Raw genomic sequence first — 13,142 nt, forward strand, 5'->3', positions numbered from 1 at the left:
TGGGAGAAAGCAGGGGTTTTGGATTCTGAGAGCCCGCACTCCGATGGTGACCCCAGGCCATTTGCTTGACCTCACTATGCCCCAGCTTCCCATCTGGAAAATGAAGACAACACTTTCCCAAAGACTTGTCTAGGGAATTAAATTAGACTCCTGTGCTTAGCAAGGTGTGTGGTGTGGCAGTGCTCAGAGGGAGGAAGCTGTTTTTATTACTGATGTCAGCTGCTATTTGGAGCTGTCACTGACCGTATCGCTATGTAAGTGGTAATTCCCTCCCAGCCTTTGCCAAGTGCCTTTTTATCTGCTGCCCATTTCATGCTCAAATCCTGTGAGGTCAGGGGTTTTAGTTTTTGTTTTTTTAAGATTTGTTTATTTGAGAGAGAAAGCATGCACACGTGTGCATCGGGGTGGGGGCGGGGGGGCGGGGGGAATCCCAGGCAGACTCCCCACTGAGCACGGAGCCCTGCATGACACAGGGCTCGATCCCACGCGAGATCATGACCTGAGCTGAAACCAAGAGGCAGAAGCTCAACCGACTGAGCCATGCAAGCATGCCCAGGTCAGAGTTTTTATTCCTGTTTCCTTGACGAAGGGACTAAAGTTCAGAGAGAGGATAGGGGCCTTGTCTAGACACAAATAGCGGTTCTTTTGGGAGCTCAGAAAGCATCCTTAAGCAGAGCTGAGGATTGAGCATCCTCAGGCAGGACTGAGACCTGTCACCCAGGAGCAGGGTGGGCACTGGTGAGTCTGGTAGTGTTTCCAGACTGTGCACAAGGGGCGTGCTGTGGGTGACTATGACGTGCTCACCAGCAGGCTGGCCTGGGGACACAGGATCCCAAGCAAAGGAGCTTCTATTTCTATCCCCATGCAAGAGGATAGCTGGTACCTGGAGAGGTGTCCCGCCCTGAAAGGGGCTCAGGTCTCCCACACCTTCACAAAATGGCTTCCTGATAGGCTCCTCAGAGGGAATCAGAGTATCTCTGTGGACGGTACAGAGTTTTTCAGTTTAAACTCAGCTTGTGAATTACATTTTAGAAAGGATGTGAAGTGATTTCTTCTTGAGTGCTCCTCTGGGTGGGGGTGGAAGTGTTTGCCCTCACCCAAGCCTCTCCTTATGACTCTCTCCCCACCCTCCCCCCCATTCCTGCAGCCCTGAGGCCCCGCCACCCCCAGAGCCCACCTGGGAAGAGCAGCAGACCAGCGTGTTGCACCTGGCCGGGGACAACTTCCGGGAGACCCTGAAGAAGAAGAAGCACACTTTGGTCATGTTCTATGCCCCTTGTAAGTAGCTGGGGGTGCTCACCATGGTGTGAGGCAGAGGGGCGGGCCAGACCAGACCAAGAAGACCCCTCCCAGGGACCAGGGCAGCCACAGGGGGACTCTGGGCTCCTCTATGCTGTCTCATTGCAGGCTGATATCCTTCAAAATCCAGGGCCTCCTTCTGTCAGTTCTGTCAGGGTCTCTCCCTCTTTCTGGGGAGCCTTTCTCACATCGGTGCTAAAGCCATCCACTTCTGTTTGTGGCAGGGACGCCATAAAGTTGCTCAGTCTCCTCTGGTCCCTGGAATCTTCTAGGCTGCCTGCCTCCCACTTGCCCCTTCCTTCCACCCCTTGGCTCTCCTGGCATCCCACTAGGCACTGACTTCACCTTCAAACCTTGGAATTTAGCTGACCCATTTTGGCCTCTGCTTTCCTTGTCTTCCTGAGCATCCCCAGCCCAGCCCCCTCCCTGACCTCCCTGACCTCCCCACATGGCTTTGACGCCATCGGGTTTGAGGCTATGGGAAAAGCACACTACATTGTTCTGAGCTAGCTTCCCCTTGATCCCCGTTTTCATCAGAGTTTAAGTTGAGGAAGTGACACGTGTGTTTGTGACCTTTGGATTTTGTGCATAAAATTTTGAAGTTAATTGATACTTAACAGGGAACGCTCTTGAATTTCCCACTCTTCCGCTGCCCTTGTCTCTCTCCCCCAGGTTACAGCTCTGCTTAATGGAGTGGGGATAATAAAGCTCTGCGCCGCGGAGAAGCCAGGCAACTCAATCTAGTCATAAACCCGCTTGCTTGTAGCCAGCCCTCCTGTTGGCTCCCCTCCTGCCCCACTTTTCCAGTGTCAGTAGTACCTAATGCCTCTCCTCCCTCTCACTTTCTGGGAGGGGCTGCCTCCGCCTACCTTTCCCAGCCTCAGACCTCCACCCTCGGGCAGCCAGCCCGTTGCTCTGTTTTTGCCTTTTCTTCTCTAAGTGGGAGTGGGACTTTGGGTTCTTTCTTGCTGAGCTTCTTGCTGTCCTCATCTGTCCTTAGGGCATGCCTGGAAGTCTGAGTGGGGTTTAAGAAGCTGTCTTCTGTCTGGGCAGAATGGGGTGTGCAGGACAGACAGCAGAGGGCATGTGACGGTCCCGAGGCCTCAGAGCAGCGGGTGACAGAGGGGCTCTTGCTGTCCCAGACCTCGTTCTGAGAGGAGGAGCTTCCTCTGCAGCAGTGAAGGCCTGGCCGCACAAGTCAAGGTCCTTGATGGGATACTGGGTGGGCTTTTGTATGTCCAGACTAAATACGTTCCCCCCAGAAATGCTCCCCTCTTACCCCAGACCTCTGGGGTCAGGACTCCTACCCTCTGGGCTGCTGATGACCCCCCTCACAGAACCACTGGGTGCTGGGTGGTATCTGGGGCCCAGGATACAAGGGAAGGAGGTGTGGTCCCTGCTTGGCCTCAAGGGCTTCCTAGTCCACTCTAGCAAGAAACAACCCCATTCAGGGCCGCTCCACCCTGTGACTCAGCTTCTGTCAAAGGACCTCACACCTAGAGGTTCCCTTTTCCTCCACTGCATGTTCCTGTCCCTGAACTCTACTACAGATTCCTGAGACGTGTACATCAGGAAAGTGAATCTATCCAAAGACAAGTCTTAAAAAAATTTTTTCAATTACAAAAATAATACATATTTATGTATTATGTAATACCTCTTGGTGCTTATTTACATATAAAGAACCAATACTATAGGAAGGTCACACCCCTGCTAAAAGTAGGTATAAAATGAAAGCAAAAACCAACCCCCATAGCCTTCCCCAGTCTCCCTCCCACCTCCTGCCTCCCCGCCCCACTTCCCACCTCCCCCCCATATCCCTTACTTCCCAGCTTCACCAAGTACCCAGCCTCCCGCCTCCCCCTACCTCCGGCTTCCCTAGTTTCTACACAGATCTTCCTCCAGCTGTTTCATTTTTCTCTCCTGTTCCAACATTTCCACCCCCCAACACACACACACACACACACACTTTGCTCTCAGTGGTCTGGTCCCGGTGACTGCCCTTCTTAGGCCGGCTTGCTGAGTCTCTAGCTATGGAATTTTCTATCCTGTCCTCGGTCTTTGTTTCTGATTCCCTGCTCTGGAAATCTTTGGTTTCCTGCTACACAAAGGTGGTGCCTTTTTAAAGAGCCCCAATTAAAAAATCATGTCTCTTCTGGCCCACCTGAGACCCCTGGGAAACGTGTTCATGCCCTTTCTAAAACAACCTCCCCTCCAGTTACCCATTTGCCTTGCCTTTTCTTTTGGATAATGATAAAATTAGATCCACCAGGTGATTAATCTGAGACCTAGATACTTTAAATTGATGGTAATAGGAATTTGCACTAAGCTGACAGTTGCCTTTATACTTTCAGTAAGCAAAGAGCTTAAAAGGAAAAATTAATAGTAATACCAGATTTGGGGGGAGGGGATGGCTTATTTCCGGCCAGCCTAACGCTGTTAGTGGGGCATCCATGTGCCACTCCCGAGGGACTTCAAGGGGCCACAGGGCTGGTGCTCTGACAGACCTTGTCAGCCAGCACACTGTGCCCTCTGAATGTTTTGGAATGTATAAACCAACGTTTCTTTTGAGTGTAACATTTTCATGAATATGAGCTATTTTTCCCTCTGCTGGGTCAAATTAATAAAGTGTTCATATATAATTGCCATTGAGCCAGTTAAACAATCATCTTTTAGATCTGCCACAAGCGAGGCTGTGCTAGGCACTCTGTCGCATTCAGTGCTGCTAGAACCCATAGGCAGCCCAGCTCTCTTCCCCACACCTGCAGTGGATGTGGGCAGAATCCCTTGACTGCCCCTCCTCATCACTGTCCCCACCGCTCTGGGGCCAGCTGGCTGCTGCGCCAGCTGGCCGTATGGGGGGCCCCCCCGCCCCTCTCAGGAATTGGCGCACGTGTTAAATTCATATTAAAGTTGTAGCCTAGCCTTAATTTGGTTTCACAAAACTCTTTGAAATGCCAGTCATTATTATCTTATTTTAAAAAGACAGAAAGCAGATGAGCAAAGCCATTTCTGTTCCCCGCCTTGGCTGGCTGGACTGTTTGCCAGCTCTCCCTGTGGGGCATTTGGCCTCTCCCACCTGTGTTTTGATCAGAATTAATTACCAGTGTCAGGGAACTCCTCCCTCAGAGCAGCTCTGCTCTCCTGGTGCAGTTGGGTGCAGCATCTGGAGAATGGTTACAGGAAGGGGGCTTGGGTTTGGATCGGCTAATGCTGAGGGAGGTTGCCAGGAAAGGGGGCCTGTCATGTCAGGTGACACTTGCACCACTGTCACACCCAGGGCCTCTGGAGTTATGGGTCCTTGTCCATTGTGATCCGCCTCTTCCCTTAGTCAGGAACCCAGGCCCTGAGAAGCGTTGGGGACTCACTGTAGCTTATCCTCCTTTCAGCCTGACCTTGGATCTCCCGCCCCTGAATCGCAGGTTCAGGTGGACTGTAGAGCGGAGGGTGGAAGGCTGGCCTGAGGTCCAGGGGCTTGGTTTGGCCATGTGGTCCGGGGTGGGGATTGAGCAGTGGGGGCTGAGGTGGGGTAGTTCCTCCTCCCCACACCTTTCCCAGCCCGTTCTCTCAGCCATGAAGTGGACAGTATATACCGCAGTCCCTAGGGAAGAAGAAGGGGACTCTGTGACAGGCTCAGAGAATCCTGAGCACACATCCTCCTTTTCCGAGCCCAGAGCTCCCCCTCTACGCTGGCTCCGAGGGCAGCCCTCTGTGGAAGGAGCTTGCAGAGCAAGACTGCAGCAACTGTCTCCCCCACCCCCAGGCTCTTCAGCCCCAGTGTGTGACGGGAGGATGGGGTGGTAGGTCCCGGGCAAGAGCAGACCTCTCTCCAAAGTCCTTGTGCTGACAGCAGACACACAGGGCAGTGTTTGAGTGGCTGGGTTGACACGTGGACCCTGACAGTCTGGTGTGTAAGGGGTGGGAGTCAGATGAACCCTCACCTGCTGTTGGGTGGAGGGAAGCCCCTGGAAAGGCTTCTCTTCAGTGCCAGGAAGGACCCCTGGCCCTGCAGCCTCCCTCACGTGCAACACTTGATCCTTCCCCTCCCCCGCAGGGTGCCCGCACTGTAAGAAGGTCATCCCACACTTTACCGCCACTGCCAACGTCTTCAAAGAGGACCGAAAGGTAAGGATACCCTTCCTCATTTCTTGTCCTGCCCCTGACTTTGCTCAGCCCTCGGTTCCTCTACTTCCCTCCCTTCCACTTCAGCTCCCTTTCCTGAATAGACTCTGCTGACATCAGGGAATTCCTGGGAACCAGGACATTCTTTTCATAAGGCAGGATCGGGCAGGCTGAGTTTCTGCTGAAGAATCAGCTAGCAGAAATGGGTACCCTGAACTGTTTCAGCCCCTTATGGGAAGAGGGGATTGGAAAAGGGGTCACCTGCTTATTTTTAGCATTTGAATCTTTTTACAGTAGGATTTGTAGTCATGCATTACTTACGTAATTGAAAATACAAATAAAAAATATCCAACAAAAATGAACTGGAGGCAGTCAAGGTGGAGGAGGGCAAGGCTGTCTGCAGAGCCTCGTCCCGCCGAAGTAAAAGGCTCCTACAGCTGCCGACTGATGAAGCATAAAATTAACAAGCTAGAACTGCAGATTGGATTAAAGTGTGGGGAGAGGGCACCCCCAGGCACCTCCCCAGGCAGCTCCAGCAGCCAGGGCAGCATGGGCTGCCACCAGGTGAGGGCAATGTGTGACTCTGGGGCCGAGGGGTGGCGTGGCAGGGGCAGACCTGGAGCTCAGGCACGGTACAGCTTGACTGCTGCTGAACCATGTGGCTTGGATAAGTCCTGTCAACTCTCCAGGCCTTGAGTTCTCTCACCAAGGTTGGCATCCTGCTGTAGATGATCATGAAGACTCTGCCTAGCCTGGGACTCTGTTGTGGGAACCTGTCCCCCACCAGGCCACAGAAGCATGCTGATACACACCCAACCCAAAGCTGCATGCATGTGCACTGGGTGGGGTCCTTAGGGGCAGCTAGAGCAGGCTGGACACACACGCCAGGACACACTGGAGTTGGCCCTGGGTGGGGTGACAGTGACGGCATGTAAGCTCTGTACAGGGACAGAAGGTCAGAGGGAGCCAGACTAGGGCACAGGGACATGTGTGTGGTGGGGGGGTGGCAAACTTGGGACTCAAATCCCTGGACCCTTCCCTGGACTCAGGATGTCCTGTTGTCACCCACAAAGTCTGGCTATGCCTTGAGGCTCCCTTCGTCACATCAGGAGGGAATATAAGGACCAGAAATCTTTTCTCCTTTGCCTGCCCCTTGGCCTGTATCAAGAGGGGCGTGGCAAGAAGGGGCTTCCTGTCTTCCATCTCCCTCCCCACCCAGACCCCTCTGCCACCCAGGTTCAGTTCTAGCACGACTCCGTCACAGTCTGGGTGTTAGTTGGTGTGGGGAAGACTTTGCTCCCTGCAGCCAGCATGGGACTGGCAGTCAGTCCACACTGACCCCCATCACCCCTCACCTGGAAAACTCTGGACAGACAGGAAAGTGACTGAGGTGTGGGGTCTCCCTGTCCCTGGCTGCTAAGGTCTCTATGGCTCCAGGGTCTGTGAAGGGATCACCTTAGTCCAGGTGGGGCCAGGCTGGCTGTGCCCACAGTGAGCAGCCAACGGCCAATCCTCTTCTTCCTCTCTCCCCTCTGCTGATGCACAGGGACTCCGTTTCCTCAGGGAGCCTTCCTTCTCCAAGACACTGAAATGCCTTTGCTTAATTGTCTCAGCTTGGGACAATAATGTTACTGGCCTTTTCCTGGGGTCATTCCCTGTCGGTTATTTCCTTTCTTCTCTCCTTCCAGCTCCCTTTATCCCAAGCCAGAGATCACCCTCACTCGTTTTAATCTTGTGTCCTCTCTGCCAGGCAGTTGGCAGGCCTGGGGTTCCTGGTTCCATGGCTCTCAGTAACACCAGGGAAGCATTTGCTCTTGGCCCGGGGGACTAGAGTTACCTGTGTCACAAGTGCTGGGTGCCATCCTAGAACTGTCCCATCAGAGGTCTAGGGATGGTTCTAGAAATTTGTAATATTTATCTATCTTTCTCTCTCTCTCTCTTCCTCTTCCTTCCTTCCTTCCTTCCTTCCCTCCTTCCTTTCTTTTTAGAGAGGGAGGGGGAGAATCCTAAGTAAACTCCACACTCAGTGCAGAGCCCAACGTGGGGCTCAGTCTCACGACCCTGAGATCATGACCTGAGCCAAAATCAAGAGTTGGATGCTTAACCGACTGAGCCACCTAGCCACCCCCGGAATTTGTAATTTTTAAGAGCTGCCTCTCGTACTGGCCAGTGGCTGCTGTTTGGGGTCCAGTGGCCCATCCAGCCCTCTCCTGCTCATGGGGGTCACGGCCCAGAGAGGAGCTGTGTCCCTTGCCCAGGGACAGCCAGCCGCCAGTCGCTGACAACCAGAACAGAGTCTCTTGACTCCCACTTCTTCCAGACACCCTGTGCTGCTACCTCTTAGCTAGAATTGTATTCCACCCCCCAACACACCCAGAAGCCAGTCCCTGTTCCTTCCCCAATCAATATGCTGTTGGTTGTTCACTTCCATTTTCATAGCCAGAGTCAATATTAGCTCCTGCAGAGATTTATTTTACTGAATCAATAAAGCCGCATGAGGCAGCTCATATCTTAGGTGGGGAGCCTCCCCCCCTCCCAGGAGCTTACTAGGGAACTTGAGCAGTTGATACACTGGCTGGAGAGAGGGCTGCGTGCTGCTCATGTTGGCACCGAAGGCCGTAGAGAAGGGGCCGCAGAGGACACGGGCCTGAGGTGGAAGGCTGGCCGATACAGGCAGGGGCAGGGTTCCACTGGGCCAGCTAGGTGGGGCTCATCTCTCATGGCAGATCCAGGTGTCCCCAGCCTGGATCAGGCTGGCCAGCGAAGTGGGAAGGTCATCCCAGGACAGGCAACCCAAGGCAGAGGGGGCTGCTGTAACTTTGGCCATGGTGTGTGTACTCCCTTGTGTTGACAAAGCTGTCTGTCCATCAGAAAGGAAAGCTCCCTGAGCATAGAGACCTCATTGGTCCTTGAATTCCCTCCAGCCTGAAACCTCTGTAAATGTTGACTGAATGACCACACAGTAGCATTTGATATTTTCAGAAAACTCCTCTTCCTCTGATGCTTAAGAGGGTTATGTCATGTCCTTGTAGTAGTCACTGTAGCATAAACAACGAAGTATTCTCTGTCTCCCATTTTACACAAGAAGAGATTGAATCTTCGAGAGGTTCAAAGCTCTCCCAAAGTTGTTCAGTTGGGAAGGGGCAGCTCAAAATCAGATAAACAGGCTTTGTCGGAGGTCTCTCCCAGAAGCAGACTCAGGTTCTGGGACTCGTGTATAAGGGGTTTATTTGGGAAGTGGTCTCAGGCCACAGCCTCAGGGATGGAGGAAGAGGGGACAGTCAGGACAGGAGCCAGAACAGGTGTATTAATGAACAGATTAGTTCATGTGTAATTGGGTTCAGCCCTGGAGGCGTCACCAGGGACAGAATCGCCCAAACGTCAAGGAAGCAGGGGGACCTGTCCTCAAGTTCCAGCCAACACTGGCCTTCCTTGGGGCTCCCTGCAGCCAAGAATTATGGGTGCCAGTAGCAAGTTTGGCTAAGGGGTCATGGCAAGATACCAACTATGGCAGAACAAATCTAGAAATGATCGTGTACCTTCATTGACAGTTCAGTCCGTGTAAACCTAGAGTGGGTGTGTGGGGGGGGAGGGCAGGCATCCAGACAGGAGAAATTGGGATAGGTGAGAAGAGGTTTATTGTCTGTCTCCTTTCCAGAGTCTAAGCTGCTTCCGTGAGAAAGAGCCACGCTCAACTCCTCTCCTCCCGTAGGGAGGGAGTGTGGAGGAGCCTTTGGGGCCAGGAGTAACACTCCATGTGTATGTGGCTGGCAGCTAGTTTAGGGGATTCGAAATAAGTACACATTTTTAATTTAGTCGATTTATAAAACTGTACACTGCATTTCCCACAGCTTCGGGGCATGTATACAAATTAAATTCATAATTTAAAGCAGAGGCAGGGAGAGCAGCCACCCGGAGCAACCCTCATCAAACACTTCCTCAGCCTAGCGGAGAGCCTTGGCCCCTCGCCGGGGGCGGACGCAGAGGGCTGCCTGGGGTGAGCCACCTCCCCCGGGCTGGGCCCTAAGAGCTGGAACGCTGAGGACAGCCGGAGGAGCATCTGCCTTATGTTTCTAAATAATTCAGAGAGCACTTTAGAGGGTGAGCTGGGGTTCTCAGAAGCCTGCAGCGGCCCGTCTGCCGGCCCAGTGAATTGGGCTCGGGGACGGACGCCAGCCAGCGGCTCGTTGAACCTGCCCGACAGAGACAGCTGCCCTCCGCTCCAGCCAGTGGCTGCCTGAGGGAATGCAGGGCGAATGCCGTCCAATCTGGCTTTCACACAGAAGCTGGAGAGCCAAACTTTTATATAAAATCTTCTGGCTCTTTTTCTAGGTTGGCAGCTAATTCAGGTTTATTTTTTTTGTTGTTGTTAAATTCTATGTGGGCCAAATAGAACAGGACTGAGAGCCAGATACGGATCGTGTGTGGCGAGTTTGCAAACTCGGCTCTAAGAAGTCTTATCGTACAGACGTTCTGTAGCTGAGGTGGGAGGGAAGCAGCAGAGAGGGGGGCCGGGGGGTTGCACTGGTGGCCCACGGGTGACAGGAGGAGAGGCTGCCCCTCGCTCTGCACTCTGTCGCCCCACTGCCTGCAGAGAGGGGTTCCTGCTTACCTGGGCACCAGGTCAGTGAGCCAACCAGGACCGTCGGTGGCCTGCAGGGTTCTTCTACTTGGAAAGGGGGCCTCCGTCCCCATGGGAAGAACCCGTAGCCATAGAACCATGTGAGCTGTGACTATGTAATCACTTGAAATTTCAAGCATGGTGAGAGTTCAGTCGGAATGCCTTCATGGGCTCTGGTTCCCGGAGACTGCATGCCCAGTCCCCTCCAGGCCTGGTGTGAGCGGGTCCCCCTTCTTGGACCTGCTGCCTAGTCCTGATTCGGGCTGTAGATCAAATCCTGTCTCCTGGGAAAGGCCTCCTTGGCCATAAAGCAGCCCCTCTGGCTATTGTCTTGAATCACCCTCTTTTAATTTCTTCAGAGCATTCACCAGGCTCTAAAATGATCTCACTTGTTATGTATCTATTAACTGCTTTCCTTCGGTAAGAGTGGCGGTCACTAAATGGCCGGACTTCTTCAAGGTCACCCGTGTACCACTAGCACATAGCAGCCCTTGGGTACGTGCTCACTCATCAGAAGCTGCCTGCCCTGCTTCTGCAATGCTTGCGTTTGGTGTGTTGCATAAAGTGACCTTCTTTCCTCCTTCCCTGCTCTCTGACCCTCAACAGACAGAAGGTTCCCCCGGTCTGCTTTATACCCTTTTATTTAAAAAAAACAGTAAAAAATAAGGGAAAACTACCAGTCTGTGGAATTTGTTAGGCAGGAAGAGGCCAGTGGCCAATTTGGGAACCTCCTTCTGACTGAAAATTCCATTTGCTTTGGTCATGCCGAGCTCTTCCGGTCCCTGGAATGTGCTCCCCCAGCTGGAACTTCTTTCTCCTCCTTCAGGCCACTGCTCAGATGGCAAACGTGCAGAGCACCTCTGTGCCCCTCCTCTTGGCACCCTGGACCTCCTCCATCACCTCATACCTCCTTTCGTGCCTTGGAATTGTTTCTCTCTGACCCCTCTGACCAGACGCTGAGTCCCTACTAGGGGCAGAGCTCGTGTCTGGGGGCCGTAGGGGTGGTTAAGAGAGCAGTGAACACTTACTGACTACTAACCACGTGCCGGGTCCTGTGCCAAGTCACCGCCCCTGGATTCTCTTGCTCAGTCCTCCTAATAGCCTGATCACTTAGGTATTGTTATTACCCCCATTTTATAGATGAAGAAACTGAGGTTCCAAGAGACTAGGTCATTTTCCGAAAGTCTTCCTATGCTGCCAAGCCTAGATTTGCACTTCGGAAACTCGCCTTCAAAGCACTTGTTCTTAACCTTGGTCCTCTACTGCCTCCCAAACAGATGTTCGGAAAGTGTTGGTTGATAAATGAATGAGTCCCACCATGGTTCACAGAAAGCATCACAGAACCTGCAGTGTTTAAAAATGCTCTCAGGTCATCATTTCCTTGATGGCCATTATGCTCTTGATTTTAAAGGGTGGTCTGGGGCCCCTGCAAGCTGAGTCCCCTAACCTTACCTATCTGCCTTGAGAACTGGAAGCAAGCCGTGGCGGTCTCAGTGGAGCTCTGAGCTGGGGAGGCTCTGGTTCAGCTCTTCGTCGCTATTGAGAGAAATCAGAGAAAGCACACGGTGTGGGCCTAAAGTGCCGTCCATATGCAGAGGGTCCAGACCTCGGGTCTCAAACAGGAGGCTGCCTGCACTGACCCAGCCTTTCTCCGGGCCCGCAGATTGCCTGTGCTGCTGTGGACTGCGTCAAAGAGAAGAACCAGGACCTGTGTCAGCAGGAAGCCATCAAGGCCTACCCCACATTTCACTACTACCACTATGGGAAGTTTGCAGAGAAGTATGACAGTGATCGGACGGTAAGCTGAGGAGAGGCATCTGCTCTGAGCTCTTTCTGTTGGGCAGGGAGATAGCCACTGAGAAGGGCAGCAAAGGGAGACTCCCCAGACACCACAGAAGTTAGCCATGTGCGTGCTGCTGGGAAGGCAAGGGCTCTGGGTCTGGCTGGGAGAGTGCCCCCAGAGATTGTTCTGGAGTCCGGCTCCCAGAGCCTGGGTGGGTTCCAGAGGTGGAGTGGCAAGGACTCCTCTGTAGCCAGGCAAGCCCTCCTGACATGGCCAGCTGCCTCTACTGGCCACTTCTCTGTGTCCAGAGGAGTGAGCACCTGGAGGGTCAGGGAAAGGGGAGAGGGGGAGTGCACATCTGCATCAGGGGTTAAAGGCTTTTTTCTCTTTCTCTTCCCCTTCCCTACAGGAATTGGGGTTTACCACTTTTATTCGAACGCTCCGGGAAGGAGACCATGAGAGACTAGGGAAGAAGAAGGAAGAGTTGTAATTTCTGCCTCAGAGAAAGCTTTTCCATTACACTGTGAATGATACCTGTTTTGTTGTTCTTTCTGAATTTCCACGTGTTCAAAAGACAAAATTTTTTATAGCCGCTTATGGCCATTTTGTACAATTTTTGAAATAAAATTAAACCGATTGTTTGGTGGTATGGGTTGTTTCCACAGAGCCTGTACTAACAGAGATGAAGAGGTGGATACTCGTGCTGTCCCTCATGCCGCGTCCTCTCCTGGAAGGTGGGGAGCTAGCCGCACGCCAGCGTCCCATCCGCCCGGGAGAGGCACATGAGGGCAGAGAGTGGGCAGAAGGAGGATGGCGTGGGACACTGCCCCTCTCAACCATTGGAAACCAAGACAGGGAGATTGGACCACAGCATATCCCATTAGAAATGACTGGTTTGGGGAGGAAGTATGTTAAGATAATCAGAAAATGGGCTGCTGAAGCTAACGGTCACGAAGTACTAGCTTTTTCTGGATCATTTCAGTTTCAGCTTGGGTGTGTCTTCCTTGGACTTCATTTACATGTTTCTCTTTCTTCAACCATTTCTTGTCTTCTCTTTTCCTCTCTCCAGTCCTCCCTGCTCTCCCTTCACAAAAAAACTGAGTCTCCAATCTAGAGTTGAGTGCAGTGGTCAAGCCCAGGCTCAAACGGGCTTCTAAGAATGGAGTAGGAGAGGGGTCTTTGTGCCGCTGCTTGCTCTGCACACTGGAAGGGGCAGACGTGGGTGGCATATTCTCCATAGGCATGCAGATGCTGGGTCAGCACCCCCTCACCCTGCCACAGTAACCTCCAGGCATTACTCCCATGTTCTCTGTGGAGGGA

The 13,142-nt window shown here is 52.8% G+C and overlaps 1 protein-coding gene across 2 annotated transcripts in view; it reads left to right on the forward strand.

The window, feature by feature from the left end:
* The window catches only part of PDIA5 (protein disulfide isomerase family A member 5), a 91,367-nt gene extending 78,896 nt beyond the window's left edge, over window positions 1-12,471 (forward strand). The window contains exons 14-17 of one of the 2 annotated variants that reach the window (XM_032335195.1): window positions 1,148-1,278; window positions 5,351-5,421; window positions 11,703-11,837; window positions 12,232-12,471. In XM_032335195.1, the coding sequence (XP_032191086.1) occupies window positions 1,148-1,278; window positions 5,351-5,421; window positions 11,703-11,837; window positions 12,232-12,312 (418 nt within the window). In that variant the 3' untranslated portion in view covers window positions 12,313-12,471. The other variant, XM_032335202.1, reaches the window with a different exon arrangement.
* Window positions 12,472-13,142: the final 671 nt, after the last annotated feature.

This window comes from Mustela erminea, chromosome 1 (assembly GCF_009829155.1).
Source record: "Mustela erminea isolate mMusErm1 chromosome 1, mMusErm1.Pri, whole genome shotgun sequence".
Lineage (NCBI taxonomy): Eukaryota > Metazoa > Chordata > Mammalia > Carnivora > Mustelidae > Mustela > Mustela erminea.